The 19,981-nt window shown below is 40.4% G+C and overlaps 3 protein-coding genes across 3 annotated transcripts; 2 read left to right on the top strand and 1 right to left on the bottom strand.

Annotated features, from left to right (window-relative positions):
* The first annotated feature begins 11,916 nt into the window (after positions 1-11,916).
* On the top strand, positions 11,917-14,330 carry LOC133711541 (uncharacterized). Its single transcript, XM_062137646.1, has 6 exons — positions 11,917-12,073; positions 12,132-12,261; positions 12,344-12,513; positions 12,606-12,891; positions 12,989-13,155; positions 13,281-14,330. The coding sequence occupies exons 1-6, from the start codon at positions 12,043-12,045 to the stop codon at positions 13,433-13,435; spliced, it is 939 nt and encodes a 312-aa protein (XP_061993630.1). The 5' UTR covers positions 11,917-12,042; the 3' UTR covers positions 13,436-14,330.
* Positions 14,331-15,905: 1,575 nt separating this feature from the next.
* On the top strand, positions 15,906-17,478 carry LOC133710863 (uncharacterized). The gene is made up of 6 exons (XM_062136996.1): positions 15,906-16,025; positions 16,096-16,225; positions 16,308-16,477; positions 16,570-16,855; positions 16,955-17,121; positions 17,233-17,478. The coding sequence occupies exons 1-6, from the start codon at positions 15,995-15,997 to the stop codon at positions 17,385-17,387; spliced, it is 939 nt and encodes a 312-aa protein (XP_061992980.1). The 5' UTR covers positions 15,906-15,994; the 3' UTR covers positions 17,388-17,478.
* A 121-nt stretch (positions 17,479-17,599) lies between these two features.
* LOC133711220 (autophagy-related protein 8i-like) lies at positions 17,600-19,965 on the bottom strand. Its single transcript, XM_062137375.1, has 6 exons — positions 19,893-19,965; positions 19,703-19,792; positions 18,782-18,873; positions 18,649-18,701; positions 18,034-18,152; positions 17,600-17,938 (listed from the first exon to the last, which is right to left on the bottom strand). Exons 1-6 carry the CDS (start codon positions 19,963-19,965, stop codon positions 17,850-17,852), a joined length of 516 nt encoding a protein of 171 aa, XP_061993359.1. The 3' UTR covers positions 17,600-17,849.
* Between the last annotated feature and the right edge of the window lie 16 nt (positions 19,966-19,981).

Genomic DNA, 19,981 nt, shown 5'->3' with positions numbered 1-19,981 from the left:
GTGTGTCTTTTCCGGTCTTAGGTATTGGGTCTATTCAAGTTACACCATCCATTGTTTTACATGATGTCCTTTATGTGCCCTCGTTGTCTCATCATCTGTTATCTGTATCTCAATTGAATTCACAGAATAAGTGCTCAGTAACCTTTTATCCAATGTATGTTGTTTTTCAGAATCTGTGCAATCGGGTGATCATGGGCAAGGGAGACCTGAGGGGGAGACTGTTTCATTTGGATTGCATGTACGCAGGACAAACACAAGAACCAGAACAACCTTTAGCCCTGACATCAAGTTCTGATCGACTGAGTGAGTTATGGTTGTGGCACAGGCGTTTGGGTCACCCATCTTTTGGAGTTATGAAAAAGTCCATGCCTTCGTTATTTTTGGGAATAAGTGATTCTAGCTTGCATTGTGAAACTTGTGCTTTGGCTAAGAGTCATAGGTCTAGTTATCCTTCGAGCTTTCATTCTAGTACTATGCCTTTTGAGTTAATTCATTCAGACTTGTGGGGTCCTTCTAAACATTCTACCCTTTCTGGAATGCGATATTTTGTGTTATTCATCGATGACTTTACCCGATTATCTTGGGTGGTTCTACTTAAGTCCAAAGATTCTGTCTTCTCTGCCTTTACAGCATTTCATAGTCTTGTTCGTACTCAATATGATGCTCATGTTAAGGTTTTTCGTTCCGATAATGGGGGTGAGTTTATTAATCATTCTTTTCATGAATATTTCCAACACCATGGCATAATCCATCAAACTTCCTGTCCACAGACACCAGAGCAAAATGGGGTGTCTGAACGGAAAAATCGTCACCTTTTGGATATGGCTCGATCTCTTTTGCTTAGTGCTAACATGCCTAAGTACCTCTGGGGAGAAGCTGTTTTGTGTGCTTCTCATCTTATCAATCGCCTTCCATCTGCTCCTCTTCAAGGTTGTGTCCCACTTGAGGTCTTGTCTAACTATGTTTCTATCCCATCATCTAATACCCTTCCTGCTCGTGTCTTTGGTTGTGTTGCCTATGTTCATTTGTATAAAAATCAAAGGACAAAATTGGATGCTAGAGCCCTTAAGTGTGTATTTGTTGGGTATGGGTCTCATCAGAAAGGTTACAAATGTTATCACCCTCAATCCCAGAAGTTTTATGTCACCATGGATGTTACTTTCAGTGAAGATGTTTGTTATTTCTTGCCTCCTGTGACTCCTAGTAAGGGGGAGAAGTCTTGTTATTATGAAGATTTGTCTAATAGGCAAAATGAGTGTCTGGCATATGAGTTCTCAGAGTTGGAGGACCCATCGTCTACTATTGAGAAGGAAAATAGGGAAAACAGGGGTTCATCCAGAGAAGAAGCTTTGAGCAATGTATTACCAACTGGTCAACCGGATCAGTCTGACCAGTCGGCTGGGGAGACAATTTTTGATCAAGTGGAGGATGAGGTTCTACCGTCTTCAGATGGTGTTTTAGACAATGCTTCAGTCTCTCCCTCCTCTTCAGCGGTCTCACCTGCTCAATCATCACCCGAGGTATGTCCCAATCCTTCCTTGTCTAAAAGTCCTTTTGTGTCAGGTAGTGTTCCTACCAAAACCTTACCCAGTCGTTCAACCCGTGGTCAACCTCCGAAACACTATGAACCTACTCTAAGTGCTAAGACTAAATACCCTGTTGCTAATTATGTGTCGACCCATAGGTTATCTAAACCATATGTAGCCTTTGTGAATCAATTATCTTCTGTGTCTCTTCCTAGTAAAGTGCAGGATGCCATGAAGGATGAGAAGTGGATGAAAGCAATGACAGTCGAGATGGATGCTCTTGAGAAGAATTGTACGTGGGAGTTGGTGTCATTACCACCAGGGAAGAAGACAGTTGGTTGTCGGTGGGTGTATACAGTGAAACATAATTCGGATGGTTCAGTGGATCGGTACAAGGCGAGATTAGTGGCTAAAGGGTATACTCAGAAGTATGGAGTGGATTATGATGAGACATTTGCACCAGTGGCCAAAATTAACACAATTCGGGTACTTCTCTCATTAGCTGCTAATCTTGATTGGCCTTTGCAACAGTTTGATGTTAAGAATGCATTCTTGCATGGTGATCTGCATGAAGAAGTTTATATGGATTTGCCTCCTGGATATGGTACTTCCACTGGAGAGCAGGTGGTGTGCAAATTGAAGAAGTCGCTTTATGGCTTGAAGCAGTCTCCCAGAGCTTGGTTTGGCCGGTTCACCAAGTTCATGAAGAAAATTGGGTATCGACAGAGCAATTCAGATCATACCTTGTTTCTTAAACATCGGTGTGGTAAAGTGACTGCCTTGATTATCTATGTTGATGACATGGTTGTGACAGGTGATGACATTGAGGAAATTCAAAGGTTACAAGGTCAGTTGTCCTCTGAATTTGAGATGAAAGATTTGGGTAATTTGAAATATTTCTTAGGAATTGAAGTTGCTCGTGGCAAGGATTGTATTGTGTTGAGTCAGAGAAAGTATGTCCTAGACTTGCTGGCAGAAACAGGTATGCTTGATTGTAAACCGGCTGCTACTCCTATCGAGCAGAACCATCGGTTAGCAGAGTATATAGATCAAGTACCTACAAATAAAGGGAGATACCAGAGGTTAGTTGGACGGTTGATTTATTTATCCCACACTAGACCAGATTTAGCATATGCAGTTAGTGTGGTGAGTCAGTTTATGCATAATCCCAGTGAAGCCCATATGGATGCTGTATTTCGTATTTTGCAGTATTTAAAGTCTGCTCCAGGGAAGGGATTAATTTTTTCAAAATACAGTCACTTGGATGTTTCCGGATATACAGATGCAGACTGGGCAGGTAATATTACAGATCGCAGGTCTACTTCGGGCTACTTCACATTTGTGGGTGGTAATTTGGTTACTTGGAAGAGCAAGAAACAAAAGGTGGTGGCTCGCTCCAGTGCAGAAGCAGAATATAGAGGAATGGCCCGAGGACTTTGTGAGATGTTGTGGTTGAGAAATTTGTTGAGAGATTTGGGGTTCATGCAAAAAAAGGCTATGCCGCTTTATTGTGATAATAAGGCTGCAATTGAAATTGCTCATAATCCAGTTCAACATGATCGTACGAAACATGTAGAGGTAGATCGACACTTCATTAAAGAGAAGCTGGATGCACAGGTCATTTTGTTTCCCTTCGTTCCTACTGAAGAGCAATTGGCGGATATTCTTACAAAGGCTCTATCGAGTAAAGCCTTTTATGACTCACTTGACAAGTTGGGCATCCGTGATCTGTATGCACCAACTTGAGGGGGAGTGTTGGACCGACAAAGGTGGCAGACAACCCCGAAAGGCTGGCAGACAACCCCGAAAGGCTGACTTAAATCATGCCTTATATTAGGAATATTGTTTTTTGTAATAATAGAGTTTTTTGTAGATGTATATATATGCTCTGTTAGTAGAGATCAAAATAAACAACATTCCCAAAACATTCTCGTTCATTCTGATATTTTGCCTGCGCATTGTAGATCAAAAGCATGCCAATCATAAGACATGGTCAGGTAATTATTGACCTTTTTCTTTGTGTGCAACTCTATATAATGCCCTATAATCATTACAGTATAGCTGCAGTGTCTTTCCATTCTCTATGCAGGAAGTGACTATATTTTTTTGTTCTGCTTGCAGGTAAACACTGTTTCAGTGCCACGTCTTCCTCTTGGGGTTTACCTAAATTCATTAGTTTAAGCACTTTCAGTGAAGCGGACAAGGGGATGTTGATCAAGAATACTTGCATTCTGGAGGCAGAGGTCACTGCCCATGGAATTGCTAGAGTACTATAGCCTTAAAAACTTGTCCTGAATCCTAATGTCGGGGTGTTTTGTGTCTTATACTGTGTTAGAAAACGACTCTTTCTTGTCATCAACGCTAGTATTTTGAAAATGTTTCTTGCTGATCAAGAATTGAAAGAATCATTTTTGTATATTTTGGCTGGTTCACTACCTCCAACCAGATAGTAGGTTGCGCGACATTAGTTTGCACTGCATTTAATTGTGCAGCCAAAGAAGGGTATATGGTGAATGACTGAATGGTGATTCTAACTTGTATAGGGACAGTTTTTTTATGAACGTTTTTCATTATTTCTGTTTTATAGCTTTAACTTATTATGTGATCAATTTTACTGATATGTCTGCTAAGACATATCTTTGACTTTCGGTATATATATTTATGATCCATCACACCTTGTCTTCTCCCCATATATTCGGTTCAACACAGTTTTAGATCTGCATTACAATTTTCCTTCACCAGAAACTCTTCCCAAGAAGAGAGATCTGAAGAACGCAGGCTTATATTTGGAGTGATGTTATACAAGAAAGAACCTGAAACTTCAATTTAAAGTCTCTGTATTGTACGTTATGGTAATCTATCAGAACTGGGAATAGGTGGAGTAGGCAACAAATTTCCTTTTGTTTCTTGCATAATTGTAATATTTTGGTATTTGTATAGATTAATAGTACTACGCTCATTCTCCTATTGACTTTATATCTGTTACAAATGTTCTGCTGTTGAAGGAATATCGATTTAGTGTGTCTTATCAAACTAGGAGTAGCAATAGGAGAGAAGGTTCTAGATTTCCCAATCCTACACGGATTGGTATTCCTTGTAACATTAGAACTAGTACTTTGTAATCCCTATATATAGGGCTCCTATTCTCAATAATAATACACATCTCTCTCCACAATTCTCTCTCGAATCTATTTTACTTAAACACGTTATCAGCACGACTCTAGCCACAAAAACAGAAAACCAAAAACCCTAAAAAGTTCTTCTCACCGAAATCTGCCGCAAGCACTTGCCTGCAATTTTCTGCCTACATGCGTGCCTACTGCCCCTGCAGCACCTAGCCCCTTGCTAGCCCGCCTGCTCCTGCAGCCCTCTCGGCCTGCCTACCTGCCAGCGCGCCCCCGCGCCCAGTTCGCTGCCCTGCAGCCCCGCGCCCGTGCGTCCACCCCACACTGCCCCTGCAGCGTCCCTGCAACTCTGCTGCTCGTCTGCGCCCCCGTGCGCCTACTGCTTCCCCGCGCACACCTGCGCACGCTGCTGCCCCGCCTACGCACCCGTGCACCTGCAGCCCTACACCTCTGCTGCTGCCCTTGCAGTTTGCCTCCGCTGCTCCTGCACCACTACTACCACCGCAGCCCCTGCTCCTGCATTACTACCACCGCAGCCCCTGCTGCCCCGCATTCGCTGCACGACTCTACTCGGATTGCTTCGCTCCATCACGCCTGCATCGACACGCGCGTGATCCAAATACATGTAAGTATTCAAAAGAGTAAGTTTTGAAGTTCCTATAATTCAGAATTTATATTTCTTCTTCTTTTCTTGGGGACTTGAAAACCCCCCTTCTTCTACATCCCACCTTTCTTATAACGTGGGTTCGATCATTGAAAAGCGGAATCGTGGGGATTCACGCAATTAACGAACTAAGAGCGTTCGTAAGACTTCGGACTAAGAACGTCCGTAAGCATCGATTTACGACCATACAAACATCATTGTTTCGGTCTAATCCAATCATTCTTGGAAATCGATTTCTTGGTAGCATAGCTCGGAAATCTTATTAGTTTTTGTAGAAGCATTGACTCCGAAACTAACTTGTCCTTGTTTCATCTTTCAGGATGTCAAACATGAACAAACTCGATTTTGTTCCATTGGATTATGCAGGCAAAAGGTACTTAATTTGGGTCACTGATGTCGAGATCCACCATATTGCCCGTGATTTATTGCATACAATCCAAGAGCTTTGTCCTATAGAAACAGCTCCAGACCCTCAAACTGAGAAAGATAATTCCAAGGCACTTGCCTTCATGAAACGTCACATGGATAGTGACCTACAGTTTGAGTTCATAAATGAGGATAGCGCCATAAAGCTTTGGCATGCGCTTCGCGAACGATATGGCAATGTTCGTGACTCCATACTTCCGAATACAGAAGCAGAATGGAAAGATCTTCGCTTCTCTGAATTTGACACTGTCATGCAATTTTATTCGGAAGCTCTCAGCATCAGAGCAATGATGCGTCTTTGTGGAAAAACAATCACAGAAGACCAGTTGATTGAGAAAACCCTCAATACCTTCCCCGTCTGTGCTATGAGGTCCTCTGACTTATTCCGGACTCATGTAAATGCAAGACGGATCACAAGTTTTCAACAGCTTATTGAAGCTATGGCCACTACTGAAAGACATGGCAATGAACTTGTGAAAAGAAGATTTGATAGGCTTCAAGATAGCTATCAAGAGCATCGTCCTATGGCTAGAGAAAGTCGCCATCGACGTCATGATCCATACGATCGAAATGCTCAAGAAGGTAATCGCTCAAGGCGACAATCCCACGACGGTAGGAGGCGTGATTTTGAGGGACATAGGGTTGGAAACCATGGAGCCAACGTTGGCCATGGGCACCACTTTCCAACGCCACCAGTCCTAGGGACTATGCATATTGCGCCAATGCGCCTCAATCAAGGGAGAATCCTCTTTATGGTGTCTATTTCTGATATGGAACGTCTGATCAATGGACCTGAATTTGCAATGTACCTACGAAGGTAGTCGCATCAGGGTGATCAAGACATCGTGTTCACAAAGACTTTAAATCTGGCGATGAAGACAAAATGCCACAGATTTTTATAGTCTTTATTATTTCCAAGAATCATGTAATGGCAATTATGCCTTAAATCAATAAAATGACTTATTGTATTAACTCTTTCCCTCTAGGCGTACTCAAGAGTAATTGTGATGTCTAGGCAAGGTTTGATCTGAGAGAACGGTTTTAAAAGTGAGCAACGCTCCACCAAAATCTCGCCTTACCTTCCCTGGTCACAACCAAATTGAAATTACCGAACGGATTGAGTGACTACGATTTGTCTACGGTTTGATTTTTATGCTGGATTAGATTTTGGTCAAGAAACTTTGATGTAATCATTGGCTATTATTAATAAAGTATCGATTTATTTTTCATGTCATGGACATATTTTTTCGAACTTTATTACTTAAAAGATATAAGAGCCAATGGTTTTCATGTGGAAACACATTGTGAGAATGGACAAGAGTTCCTTTGCATCACCTCTAATGACTACGGAAATAACCGCGTATTAGAGAAACTTATGTGTCGATCTAGTGAGTTGTATGCAACCACTATTCGAATAATTGAATCCAACCATGTCATGAGAGATGATTTATGGGATTCTGACACATATAGGCTTTGGCATGACCGTTTGGGACACCCAGGTCGTGATATGATAATCCGTATATTAAAGACTTCACACGGACATCCATTTTTCAGAACGAAAAGAAGTAAAAATCGGATTTTGGACACCGAAAGAGCACCTGCGCCTCACGGGGCCGTTCACCCCCAATACCGGCCATCCTTGGCCGGCGCCGCCGTCCCCCTACGGCCTCAATGTGGCATTGACGCCACCTATGCTCTTTCCCATCCAAAATTTTACTTCTCAAGTCTTTTGTGACTTCGTGGCTCAACCAAAATCCTCATTGGTTGTTTCTAAAGCCCATATTTCGTTCTGCAAAGCCTGCTCTTTAGCAAAATTAGGATCGAGACCATCCTATGCAAAGGACACTAAAGAAAATATATCATTCTTGCAAAGAATTCAAGGTGATATTTGTGGACCTATTCAACCACCATGCGGACCATTTCGATATTTTATGGTGTTGGTTGATGCATCGACACGCTGGTCACATGTCATGCTATTGTCCACTAGGAACGCTGCATTTGCTAAACTCCTAGCACAGATTATTAAGTTAAGGGCTCACCACCCTGATCATCCTATTAAGTCTATAAGGTTAGACAATGCTGGGGAGTTTACATCAAAGACTTTTGATGATTATTGCATGTCCATTGGGATTGAAGTTGAACATCCAGTTCTTCATGTTCACACCCAAAATGGTCTTGCAGAAGCCGCTATTAAACGACTATAAATGGTCGCTAGGGCATTGGTAATGCGCACCAATCTCCCTATTTCTGCTTGGGGCTATGCAATATTGCATGCAGCTGTGCTTATTCGTCTGAGGCCTACTGCCACTCAACCCTTTTTTGCGTCCCAGATGGTGATTGGGTATGAGCCTAATGTCTCACACTTACGCATATTTGGGTGTGCAGTTTATGTGCCAATTGCGCCGCCACAGCGCACCAAAATGGGTCCTCAAAGACGATTAGGTGTTTATGTTGGATATGACTCTCCAACTATTGTCCGCTACATAGAACCCTTGACAGGCGATCTCTTTACCGCTAGATTTGCGGATTGTCACTTCGATGAGACAGTCTTCCCGTCGTTAGGGGGAGATAAGAACATCAATGTTCAACAGGAATGACAGGAGTTGTCGTGGTCTGTCCCCACTCTGTCTCATCTTGATCCCCGAACCGCACAGTCCGAAATTGAAGTGCGGAGAATTCTCGATCTTCAGAACGTAGCAGAATCGATGCCTGATGCGTTTTATGATATCGCTAAAGTGACGAGATCACACATACCTGCTGCAAACGTGCCTGCAAGGATTGATGTCCCTAAAATCAGAGGACATGACGCCATCTCAAGGGCAATTGAGCATGGCGCCAACGTCCCCTCTCACAGTGATGGTGACGTTGTGGCTAGGCCCATGGCTCTTGCCAGGAAACGCGGGAGGCCCATAGGTTCGATGGATTCTCGCCCAAGAAAGAAAGCGAGTTTGGCATAGAATAATCCATTAATCATAGATATAAATAATCCATCTCATGAGAATATTCCGGATTATGGTTATGTCCAAGAGACATCATTGGGGGACGCTCCAATGTCAGAACCAACTCCAGAGAATAAAGAGATCTCCATAAATTACACTAGTGTACATGAGATGATGGATAGAAATTCTATGGCGATTGATGATGCATTTGCATATCATATTGCAAAAAGGAATTATAGAATATGATGATATCGAACCTCGCTCTGTTGAAGAATGTCAACGAAGAGCAGATTGGCCTAAATGGAAAGATGTGATCCAGGTTGAATTGGATTCACTAACAAAGAGACAGGTATTTGGGCCTGTAATGCAGACACCCCCAAATGTAAAGCCTGTTGGCCATAAATGGGTCTTTGTTAGAAAGCGTAATGAGAAAAATGAGGTGGTAAGATATAAAGCCCGCCTTGTGGCGCAAGGTTTCTCACAACGCCCTGGAATCGACTACGAGGAGACATATTCTCCCGTAATGGACGTTATAACGTTCCGCTACCTTGTCAGTTTGGTAGTTTCCGAAAAACTTGACATGCAGCTTATGGATGTGGTTACAGCATATCTCTATGGGGATCTAGATTCAGATATATATATATATGAAGGTTCCAGATGGACTTCAATTACCTAAATCAAGTGGCTCTAAACCACGGAGCGCGTTTTCAATAAGATTAAAACGCTCACTATATGGATTAAAACAATCCGGACGGATGTGGTATAACCGTCTAAGTGACTACTTGATTGGGAAGGGATATATTAACAATGAAATATGCCCATGCGTGTTCATTAAGAGAACAAGTTCCGGATTTGCAATCGTAGCAGTTTATGTCGATGACATGAACCTAATTGGAACTCTAGATGAGTTGAAGGAAACTGCTAAATATTTGAAATCCGAATGTGAGATGAAAGATCTTGGGAAAACACGGTTTTGTCTCGGTTTAGAACTCGAGCACCGTAGTGATGGGATTTTGATCCATCAGTCTGCATATACTCAGAAGATCCTAAGGCGCTTTAATGAAGATAAAGCAAAGCCTGTGAGTACTCCCATGATTGGTCGTAGTCTTGAGCCAGGAAAAGATCCGTTTCGTCCAAAGGATGAGGACGAAGAACCATTAGAGGCCGAAGTGCCCTATTTGAGTGCAATAGGCGCATTATTGTACTTAGCTCAATGCACAAGACCAGACATCTCCTTTGCAGTGAACTTGTTAGCTAGACATAGCTCTGCGCCAACATGCCGCCATTGGATTGGTGTAAAGACAATCTTTCGATACCTAGGAGGTACGATTGATATGAGCCTATATTATCCCTACAGAGAGAAGAGGAATGACGAAAGAATGGGATTGGACCCCATTAGGCATGGAGCCATCGTCCACCATGACAAAGTGGCCGGCCATATTGCCGCCAACGCCGCCACCACCACCAAGGGTGGCCGGCCTCACCCTATTCCCCTCCATCAAAACAACAATGATGTTTTGATGGGATTTGCTGATGCAGGGTACCTCTCTGACCCTCACAAAGGTCGCTCCCAAACAGGTTATGTCTTTACCATGGGAAGCACTGCGATATCTTGGAGGTCTACAAAACAGACCCTTGTTGCTACTTCCTCGAATCATGCAGAGATTATTGCTCTACATAAAGCCGTTCGTGAATGTATATGGCTAAGGTCTGTAATTAGACATATTCAAGGAAGTTGTGGTTTGAAGTCTACCATAGATGAACCTACATGCATTTATGAGGATAATGCAGCTTGTATTGAACAAATGAAGTTAGGTTTCATCAAGGGCGACAACACCAAGCATATATCGCCTAAGTTCTTTTATAATCAGCAACAACAATCACTTCTAAAGATTGAAGTGAATCAAATCCGATCAGAGGATAATGTAGCGGACTTATTCACTAAGTCGTTACCTAAATCCACCTTCGAGAAACATGTGAAGAGCATCGGATTGAGAAAGTTATCCGAACTCCCACGATTATAGTAATCAGGGGGAGATATCGACATTAGGGGGAGTTATGATGTCTACATGTTCGATCTCGAAGAGTGAAGGACGTGTTGTGCTCTTTTTGTCCTTCGACCAGGGTTATTTTTATCCCACAGGGTTTTTGTTACCTGGCAAGGTTTTTAACGAGGCAACGGATGAAGCGTCACCACCAAGTTTGAAGCAGCACAAGGGGGAGTGTTGAAGGAATATCGATTTAGTGTGTCTTATCAAACTAGGAGTAGCAATAGGAGAGAATGTTCTAGATTTCCCAATCCTACACGGATTGGTATTCCTTGTAACATTAGAACTAGTACTTTGTAATCCCTATATATAGGGCTCCTATTCTCAATAATAATACACATCTCTCTCCACAATTCTCTCTCGAATCTATTTTACTTAAACATCTGCTTTTTATTTTGTTATTAAACCTTTTTTTTCGTTTGGTGTTTCATTGTTGCTGGTTTTAGTATACTTGTATCCTCCAATATATCCAAGTTGTGGTGCTGCCAATTCCATTTGGATGGTGTTGAAACAAGTGCGAAAGCTTCATGTGTGCTGCATCTATACATTGGAGTGAAATTGGATGATACACATAAAGTAATCGATCAACTTTGTACTGAGATATGTTGGACGATTTCTAAGATAAGCACAAGCTTCATTAATTTTCAATTGTTATGAATTTGCTTCAAAAGGAGACAAAGTAAAGTCTGTCAAAATAACATTAGAAATCATTGATTGATGGATTAGATTTATAATCTTTCGGTTTACTTGTCCCAAACTAACTTTGTAGCCATTTTGCTAAATCTTGCAAAATTGGCACCGAAGTAGATTGGGGCACATTGTGGCCGGTCATACCCCCTCTTGTGGATTCTGATGCCTCCATTGGATTTCTAACTGGTTACAGTTTGGAGTAAGGAGCCGCGAATGCTTTTAAAAATAAAAGTTGGCAAAGGACTTGATATTTAAAGATCAGGAATGCTGGATTATAAAAGCATGTTTGGAAGCAAGGTAAGCTCTTTTGAAAATTGGTTAATGACTGTTTAAGTTCGTTCAATTTGCATAGCTCATGTGTTGAATAAGAATATGCTTCAGATCACCTGCTGGCTAGCACGTTATGGATACCTTTTCCTTAAAATAAAGACAATCCTTTAGAGGCAAAGCATATTGGTTCTATCCTTAATTCCTTATAAAGGTTTCAAGTTTGGAATAACACCTTTAGTCTCCCCTTTATAAACAGAAAACCCATTTTGATCCTAACACAACAAACCCATACTAATTCTTGTAACCTGTCATCAAATTCTCAGCAACTTAAATTCGGTGGTCCAGCTTATTTTCATGACTAGTCTCAACTTCAATGACCAAGACGGTAAGAAGCTCTCTCTGTCTGTGTTTGTGTTGAAAGCAGTAGCTAATGTTACTTGCAGGTGTTTTGAGATCGATTACGGATGCTCCGCCAACTCATTACACACTAAAAATAGAGTCACTTTCGATGCTGACCAAAAATTCACTGGAGAAATATGAATCAGGGGAATTCGGAGCTGGAGGATACAAATGGTATAATTCTGTCTCTCTTTAGCTAAACACAAAGATCTAACACCTGTGTATATTCTCATAAACTTTTGCCTTTTTGCTACAGGAAACTTGTTTTTTATCCAAATGGAAACAAGAGCAAGAATGTTAAAGACCACATTTCTCTCTACCTGGTAATGGCCGGAGCAAATACTTCCCAGATTCACTGGGGTGTACATGCTGTTTTCAGGTTGTTTTTGCTTGATCAGAATACCGGCAACTACTTCGTTTTTCAGGGTACAATTTCTTTCATTTCACTCTTATAGACCCCAGCAGGGGATGTACAAATGAGCAGTTCTCATTTTCTGACGGTCCTGTGCATTGCTTAGAACAAAAGGAGAGGCGCTTTCATGCAATGAAGCTTGATTGGGGTTTCGATCAGTTTCTCTCCCTCAAAGATTTTACTGAAGCTTCCAATGGATTTCTCATGGATGATACCTGTGTGTTTGGGGCAGAGGTCTTTGTTTCTAAGGAAAGAAGCACGGGCAAAGGAGAGTGTCTGTCTATGGTGAAGGACGCGGTTATGTACAAACATGTTTGGAAGATTGACAGCTTCTCAAAGATAAACACAGACTGCCATGACTCCAAGACTTTCAGTTCTGGAGACCAGAAATGGTATCACTACATAAGCTTTCTTATCAAAGATTATACACTTCATATTCGGAGGTGATTTAAAAATAATCGTAATCTAAACTTTCTTTGGTTTTGGCAGGAAGATACAACTCTATCCCAAGGGAAAAGGCATTGGAACGGGTAGTCATCTTTCCCTTTATTTGGCATTGGCTGATCCTACTTCTCTACCTCCTGGTACTAAAATATATACAGAGTTTACCCTGCGCATCCTTGAACAAAAATTTCAATGGCATAAGTATAATAAAGGTAAATATTTGTCCAATTTTGGTCGGACTGTATGTAGTCGAAACACTTTGTACAGTCGAAACAGTTCATTTGTGTTTTATAGAGTTAGTAACAACTTTTTCTTTCTTATTTTCTTTTGCTTGCAGGTAGTTTCTGGTTTAGTGCCTCAAATCCAGATTGGGGTTGGCAGAAATTCATTATACTAGAGTATCTCGGTAATACAGGCTTGGGGTATCTGGTGAAGGATACTTGCACTGTGGAGGCAGAGGTCACTGTCCGTGGAATTTCTAATGCACTATAGTAAAAGTCAGCACCTACTGAATGAAGGTGTAAATGTGTAATGTTATCAAAATATGGAGTTAAATTGTTAATAAGATAAGAATGCCTAATCTCCATTACTATCAGTATCTTCATTACTTTCTTCAGTGTCTGCTCCTCCTTCATGTGTAGCCCTATCATTTCTATATCTTGCATAGTCTAGTAGTAGCATGGAAATATTCCAAGCTCAAAGAAAGAGCACGCAGGGAAAAGCACAAAGAATGATTACAAGTTTTCTAAATAATTAAGCATGGTGACTCCGTGGTGATGGAGGAGCATGATGACTCCGTTCGCGGGGTCGTGTTTCCAAATAAGCAGGTTTTTCCGGCCTTGCTTCTCGGTTTCTGATCGCCCGAAGCGATCGAGATTTTTTTCCTTCATTCCAGCCGTCAAGATGTCCGTCGGCGCTGCGGGAGACCGTCGGGCAGGACTAGATCTCCGGGTTATGTCGTCGGAGGTGGTGGTCAGGTGCTGCTGCAGGAGACGACCTGATGTCGTGGTTGGGTGCTGCTACTGTGGTCTGGGTCTGGGTTCGGGTTCGTAGCCTCGTCTTTTCCGGCGTCATCGACCTGTGCGGTCGTGCAGTGCCGAGCAGGTCGACGGGGGTGCTGCGCTCCATGGCAGGGCGCCGGTGAAAGGGACCAAAGCACGGGTCTGTGTGCCCAGAGCAATTTTTTTTGGGCTTGGGTCTGGTAGGCCCTTTGTGGGCTGATTCTCTTAGGCCCACCCATTTGTGGGCCCGCATTTGGGACCCTTGTGGCTTTTGTATTACAACAAGGGATCCGGGTAGTTTTCATGTTCGGGTTGTTTTCTTGTTCTGGGGAAGCTCCCTTTGAGTAGGCTGTAGGGTGGTCATGGAGGCTTATGAATAAATTAGGGTTTGCACTTGACTGGCTCTGTTCATTCCCTAATAATGTCAGGTTACTTGGGTACTTTAATTTCATCTATGTCCAAGGCGTCCTTACTTAGGGTTCTAGGTTTTCTAGGTGTCTAGGTAGTAGCTTGATTCTAACGGGCCCTTTATGAGTGGGTTACTGTGTATTTGTATGTCTCTCTATACTTATTTAATGGATTGACCCCCTTGTTCAAAAAAAAAAAAAAAACAAAACTTAATATGTGATCAATTTTACTGATATGTCAGCTAAGACATATCTTTGACTTTCGGTAAATATAATTTTTGATTCGTCACAGCTGTCTTCTCCCATATATTCGGTTCAACACTTTTTTTTTTTAATCTGCATTACAATTTACCTTCACCAGAAACTCTTCTCGGTAAGAGAGATGTGAGGAACGCAAAATGATTTTATACAAGAAAGAACCTGAAACTTCAATTTAAAGTCTCTGTATTCTACGTTATGGTAATCAATCAGAACTAGGAGTAGGTGGAGTAGACAACAAATTTTCTTTTGTTTTCTCACTAGTCCTCACTTTAGTGGTCCCCATTAGAAGGGCTCCCTTCTTGCATAACTGTAAAATTTTGGTATTTGTAGAGATTAATAGTACTCCTCTCATTCTCCTATTGACTTTATATCTATTACAAATGTCTGCCTTTTATCTTGTTATTAAATAACCTTTTTTTGTTTTGGTGTTTCATATATTGTTGCTGGTTTTAGTATAGTTGTATCCTCCAATATATCCAAGTTGTGGTGCTGCCAATTCTATTTGGATGATGTTGAAACAAGTTCGAAAGCTTCATGTGTGCTGCTTCTATACATTGGAGAGAAATTGGATGATACATATAAAGTAATCGATCATCTTTGTACTGAGATAGGGTTGGACGATTTCTAAAGCACCAGCTTCGTTAATTTTCAGTTGTTATGAATTTGCTTCAAAAGGAGACAAAGTAAAGTTTGTCAAAATAACATTAGAAATCATTGATTGATGGATTAGATTTATAAACAAGTAAACCAAAAGCCCCAAACTAACTTTGTAGCCATTTTGCTAAATCCTGCAAATTGGCACCAGAGTAGATTGGGGCACATTGTGGCCCCAAACTAACTTTGTAGCCATTTTGCTACATCCTGCAAAATTGACACCAGAGTAGATTGGGGCACATTGTGGCCGGTCATACCCCTCTTGTGAATTCTGATGCCTCCATTGGATATCTAACTGGTTACAGTTTGGAGTTTGGAGCTGAATGTTTTTAAATAAAAATTGGCAAAGGACTTGTCATTCAAAGATCAGGAATGCTGGATTATATAAAAGCATGTTTGGAAGAATGATAAGTTCTTTTGAAAATTGGTTAATGACTGTTTAAGTAGTTTCAATTTGCATAGCTCATGTCCTGAATAAGAATATGCTTCAGATCACCTGCTAGCTAGCAGGTTATGGATACCTCTTTCGCTTGAACTAAAGACAATCCTTTAGAGGCAAAGCATATTGGTTCTATCTTTATAAAGGTTTCAAGTTTGGAATAACACCTTTAATCTCCCCTTTATAAACAGAAAGCCCATTTTGATTCTAACACAACAAAGCCATACTAATTCTTGTAACCTGTCATCAAATTCTCAGCAACCTAAATTCGGTGGTCCAGCTTATTTTCATGGCTAGTCTTAACTTCGATGACCAAGACGGTAAGAAGCTCTCTCTATCTGTGTTTGTGTTTGTGCTTGCGTTGAAAGCAGTAGCTAATGTTACTTGCAGGTGTTTTGAGATCGATTAGGGATGCTCCGCCAACTCATTACACACTAAAAATAGAGTCACTTTCGATGCTGACCAAAAATTCATTGGAGAAATATGAATCAGGGGAATTCGAAGCTGGAGGATACAAATGGTATAATTCTGTCTCTCTTTAGCTAATCACAAAGATCTAACACCCGTGTATATTCTCATAAACTTTTGCATTTTTGCTGCAGGAAACTTGTTTTCTATCCAAATGGAAACAAGAGCAAGAATGTTAAAGACCACATTTCTCTCTACCTGGTAATGGCTGGAGCAAATACTTCCCAGATTCACTGGGGTGTACATGCTGTTTTCCGGTTGTTTTTGCTTGATCAGAATACCAGCAACTACCTCGTTTTTCAGGGTACAATTTCTTTCATTTCACTCTTATAGACCCCGGCAGGGGATGTACAAATTAGTAGTTCTCATTTTCTGACTGTCATGTGCATTGCTTAGAACAAAAGGAGAGGCGCTTTCATGCAATGAAGCTTGATTGGGGTTTCGATCAGTTTCTCTCCCTCAAAGACTTTTCTGAAGCTTCCAATGGATTTCTCATGGATGATACCTGTGTGTTTGGGGCAGAGGTCTTTGTTTCTAAGGAAAGAAGCACGGGCAAAGGAGAGTGTCTATCTATGGTGAAGGACGCTGTTATGTACAAACATGTTTGGAAGATTGACAGCTTCTCAAAGATAAACACAGACTGCCATGACTCCAAAACTTTCAGTTCTGGAGACCAAAACTGGTATCACTACATAACCTTTCTTTCTTGTCAAAGATTATACACTTCATATTCGGAGGTAATTTAAAAATGATCATAATCCACATTTTTTGGTTTTGGCAGGAAGATACAACTCTATCCCAAGGGTAAAGGCATTGGAACGGGTAGTCATCTTTCCCTTTATTTGGCATTGGCTGATCCTACTTCTCTACCTCCTGGTACTAAAATATATACCGAGTTTACCCTGCGCATCCTTGAACAAACGCATCAAAGGCATCAGCATGGTAAAGGTAAATATTTGTCCAATTTTTGTCAGACTGTATGCAGCCGAAACAGTTCATTCGTGTTTTATAGAGTTACTAACTGAGAACTTTTCCTTTCTTATTTTCTTTTGCTTGCAGCTAGTTTCTGGTTTAGTGCTTCAGATCCAGAAAGGGGTTGGCAGAAATTCATTACACTAGGCTTTGTCAGTCAGACAACCATGGGGTTTCTGTTGAAGGATACTTGCATTGTGGAGGCAGAGGTGACTGTCCATGGAATTTCCAATGCGCTATAGTAAAAGTGAGCACCTACTGAATGAATGAAGGTGTAATGTTTTCAAAATTTGGTGGTAATAAGACAAGAATGCCTAATCTCCATTACTATCAGTATCTTCATTACTTTCTTCAGTGTCTGCTTTTCTCCTTCATGTGTAGCCTTATCATTTCTATATCTTGCATAGTCTAGTAGTAGTATGGAAATATTCCAAGCTCAAAAAGACAGAGCACACGCGGTGAAAAGCACAAAGAATGATCACAAGTTTTCTTGTGAAAGCCACCAATGTGATGGATGTATTAATTGAGTAATGGGAAAGATAATATAGCATTATTATTACAGGTTATGAACTTTACAGAAAAGAGAAGAAATTAAAATATACAAGGAACATGAAATTACAGGGCCACACAGGCGTCTGTGTTCAGAACAAGTGAGAATGATAAATACTTACAAGTATGTACTATTATTAGATAATTAGAAATGATTAGCCAAAGGTTTTCTCGCTGCTGTAACACATATACAGAAATCCATCATCTTCCTTGTAACTTTCGTAAATGGAATCCATACGACTTGCTGTACAGGAAAACCACAAAAGAATGTGTTAGCAAGTCCTCCTTATGAGATATTATCTATTGAAGTAGCCTTAGTAAATGAAAAAAGCTCTTTACCTGTTTGAGGTAGTGTGTTCTTCACAAATACAAAAAGCGCTTTCCCAGGAGTCAGTTGAAGCCGGCTGCTTAAAATATGGATAAACTGGCCAACAGATATATCTCTAGGAACCACGTACCTAGAAGAAACAAGGAAACACAGCATAAGGTTAGAATTCAAAAAGAATTGGCTGAAATTATGAAAAGGTTTCAATATGTGCAACTAACTTTTGGATCTTCACCAAACTGCAGATAAATGAAATTCATCTAAGCATGCATCAATTTATTTAAAGCACAGAAAACCAAGCAAATGATCCTAAAAACAGGGAGCAAATAACATGTGCAAAGTTCTCTATTTTAAAAAAAATAATTAGTTACATATGACGAAGAGGCTGATAAGATCAACTGAAATGTCGTCGTATTCATAGAACAAGTACAGAAAAGAAATCAGGGAAGACCTGAAAGTTGGAAATTTTATGGACCAATAAGGAAATAGATTAAGAAGTACGGATCCTAAAATTGTTATTAACACGTAATTAACGTTTTAAACATATGACACTCAGATTTAATATGACAATTAAGTCCGTCCTTAACAGAAGAAACTTTGAAAACATAACTGTGACAACTAGAACATACTTTTTCTTTTCCATTTCAAGCAGGTCTGTCCTCGAATATCTTTCAATGATAACCTGCAGAAATACATTAAAGAAAACTCAAACCAGCTGTGGAAGTTTATGCACTCCGACAACAGTGCTTCCATTAGAGTTACATTACTTCTAGTAAGGTTAAGCCTTATGATTGTGTATGTGCAATAAAAATAAAAGAGCTCAGTTATCAAACTCCTCCTTGCTTTTGCCAGATCTGCAAAACGTAACACAATGATAAAAGCATGTGTAATCACACACAACTCTGTAAGGTGCCAATGTACTATAGCCTTAAACTTGTCCAAAATCCTAATGTCAGGGTGTTATCTGTCTTGTACTGTGTTAGAAGATGACTCATGAATATGAAATCTTGTCATCAATGCTTAGTATTTTAAAAGTGTTTCTTGCTCATCAAGAATCAATGAAACATTTTTGTATATTCTGGCTAAGGCTTCTTACTCAAGTTTTTGGTGTATATAATTAATATCTTACCATGGTTTATGGGATGCGCTATTTAGTTATATCAGCTTTTCTATTTTCTGATTATGCTTTTTCCTTCTGGATTGGTTATTTTGTCATTTTGATTAACCTCGGTGAATGGTGATTCTCACTAAGAGATGTTTCAAGGTCTCAAACACTTGTATATGGACAGTTTGTGTGAATGTTTTTCATTATTTCTGTTCTATGGCTATAACTTAATATGTGATCAATTTTACTGATATGTCTTAGCAGACATATCTTTTACAATTTCCTTTTTTTTTTTTCTTGTATAACTGTAAAAAATATTTGGTATGTGTATAGAGTAATAGTACTATCATTCTCTCATTGACCTTTTATCTGTTACAAATGTTCTTCTTTTTATCATGTTATTAAACCTTTTTTCTTTTCTCTTTTGGTGTTTGATTGTTGCTGGTTTTGGTACACTTGTTTCTTCAAATATATCCAAGTTGTGGTGTTGCTGATTCCAGTTGGATGGTTTTTGAACAAGTTCGAAAGCTTTTTGTCTGCCACCTCTATACATTGGAGAGAAATTGGATGATACATACAAAGTAATCGATCATCTTTGTACTGAGATAGGGTTGGACGATTTCTAAGATAAGCACCAGCTTCATAATTTTCAATTGTTATGAATTTTGCTTCAAAAGGAGACAAAGTAAAGTATGTCAAAATAGCATTAGAAATCCTTGATTGATGGATTAGATTTATAATCAAGTAAACCCAAAGTCCCAAACTAACTTTGTAGCCATTTTGTTAAGTCCTGCAAAATTGGCACCGGATCAGTAGATTTGGGCACATTGTGGCCGATCATGTCCCTCTCGAGGATT

The sequence above is a fragment of the Rosa rugosa genome, chromosome 5 (assembly GCF_958449725.1).
Source record: "Rosa rugosa chromosome 5, drRosRugo1.1, whole genome shotgun sequence".
NCBI classification, from domain to species: Eukaryota; Viridiplantae; Streptophyta; class Magnoliopsida; order Rosales; family Rosaceae; genus Rosa; species Rosa rugosa.
This window is presented reverse-complemented; position numbering and strand designations above follow the sequence as displayed.

Bases quoted from the DNA above. Each gene is read 5' to 3' on its own strand.
- LOC133711541 (XM_062137646.1), top strand. From the start codon at position 12,043: ATGACTAGTCTCAACTTCAATGACCAAGACG. The intron at 12,074-12,131 runs GTAAGAAGCTCT...TGTTACTTGCAG, and splicing joins CAACTTCAATGACCAAGACG to GTGTTTTGAGATCGATTACG. The intron at 12,892-12,988 runs GTATCACTACAT...TGGTTTTGGCAG, and splicing joins AGTTCTGGAGACCAGAAATG to GAAGATACAACTCTATCCCA.
- LOC133710863 (XM_062136996.1), top strand. From the start codon at position 15,995: ATGGCTAGTCTTAACTTCGATGACCAAGACG. The intron at 16,478-16,569 runs GTACAATTTCTT...TGCATTGCTTAG, and splicing joins CAACTACCTCGTTTTTCAGG to AACAAAAGGAGAGGCGCTTT. The intron at 16,856-16,954 runs GTATCACTACAT...TGGTTTTGGCAG, and splicing joins AGTTCTGGAGACCAAAACTG to GAAGATACAACTCTATCCCA.
- LOC133711220 (XM_062137375.1), bottom strand. From the start codon at position 19,965: ATGATCGGCCACAATGTGCCCAAATCTACTGATCCGGTGCCAATTTTG. The intron at 18,702-18,781 runs GTAACTCTAATG...GTATTTCTGCAG, and splicing joins TTAACCTTACTAGAAGTAAT to GTTATCATTGAAAGATATTC. The intron at 18,153-18,648 runs GTATGTTCTAGT...TGTTTCTTCTAG, and splicing joins CTTGAAATGGAAAAGAAAAA to GTACGTGGTTCCTAGAGATA.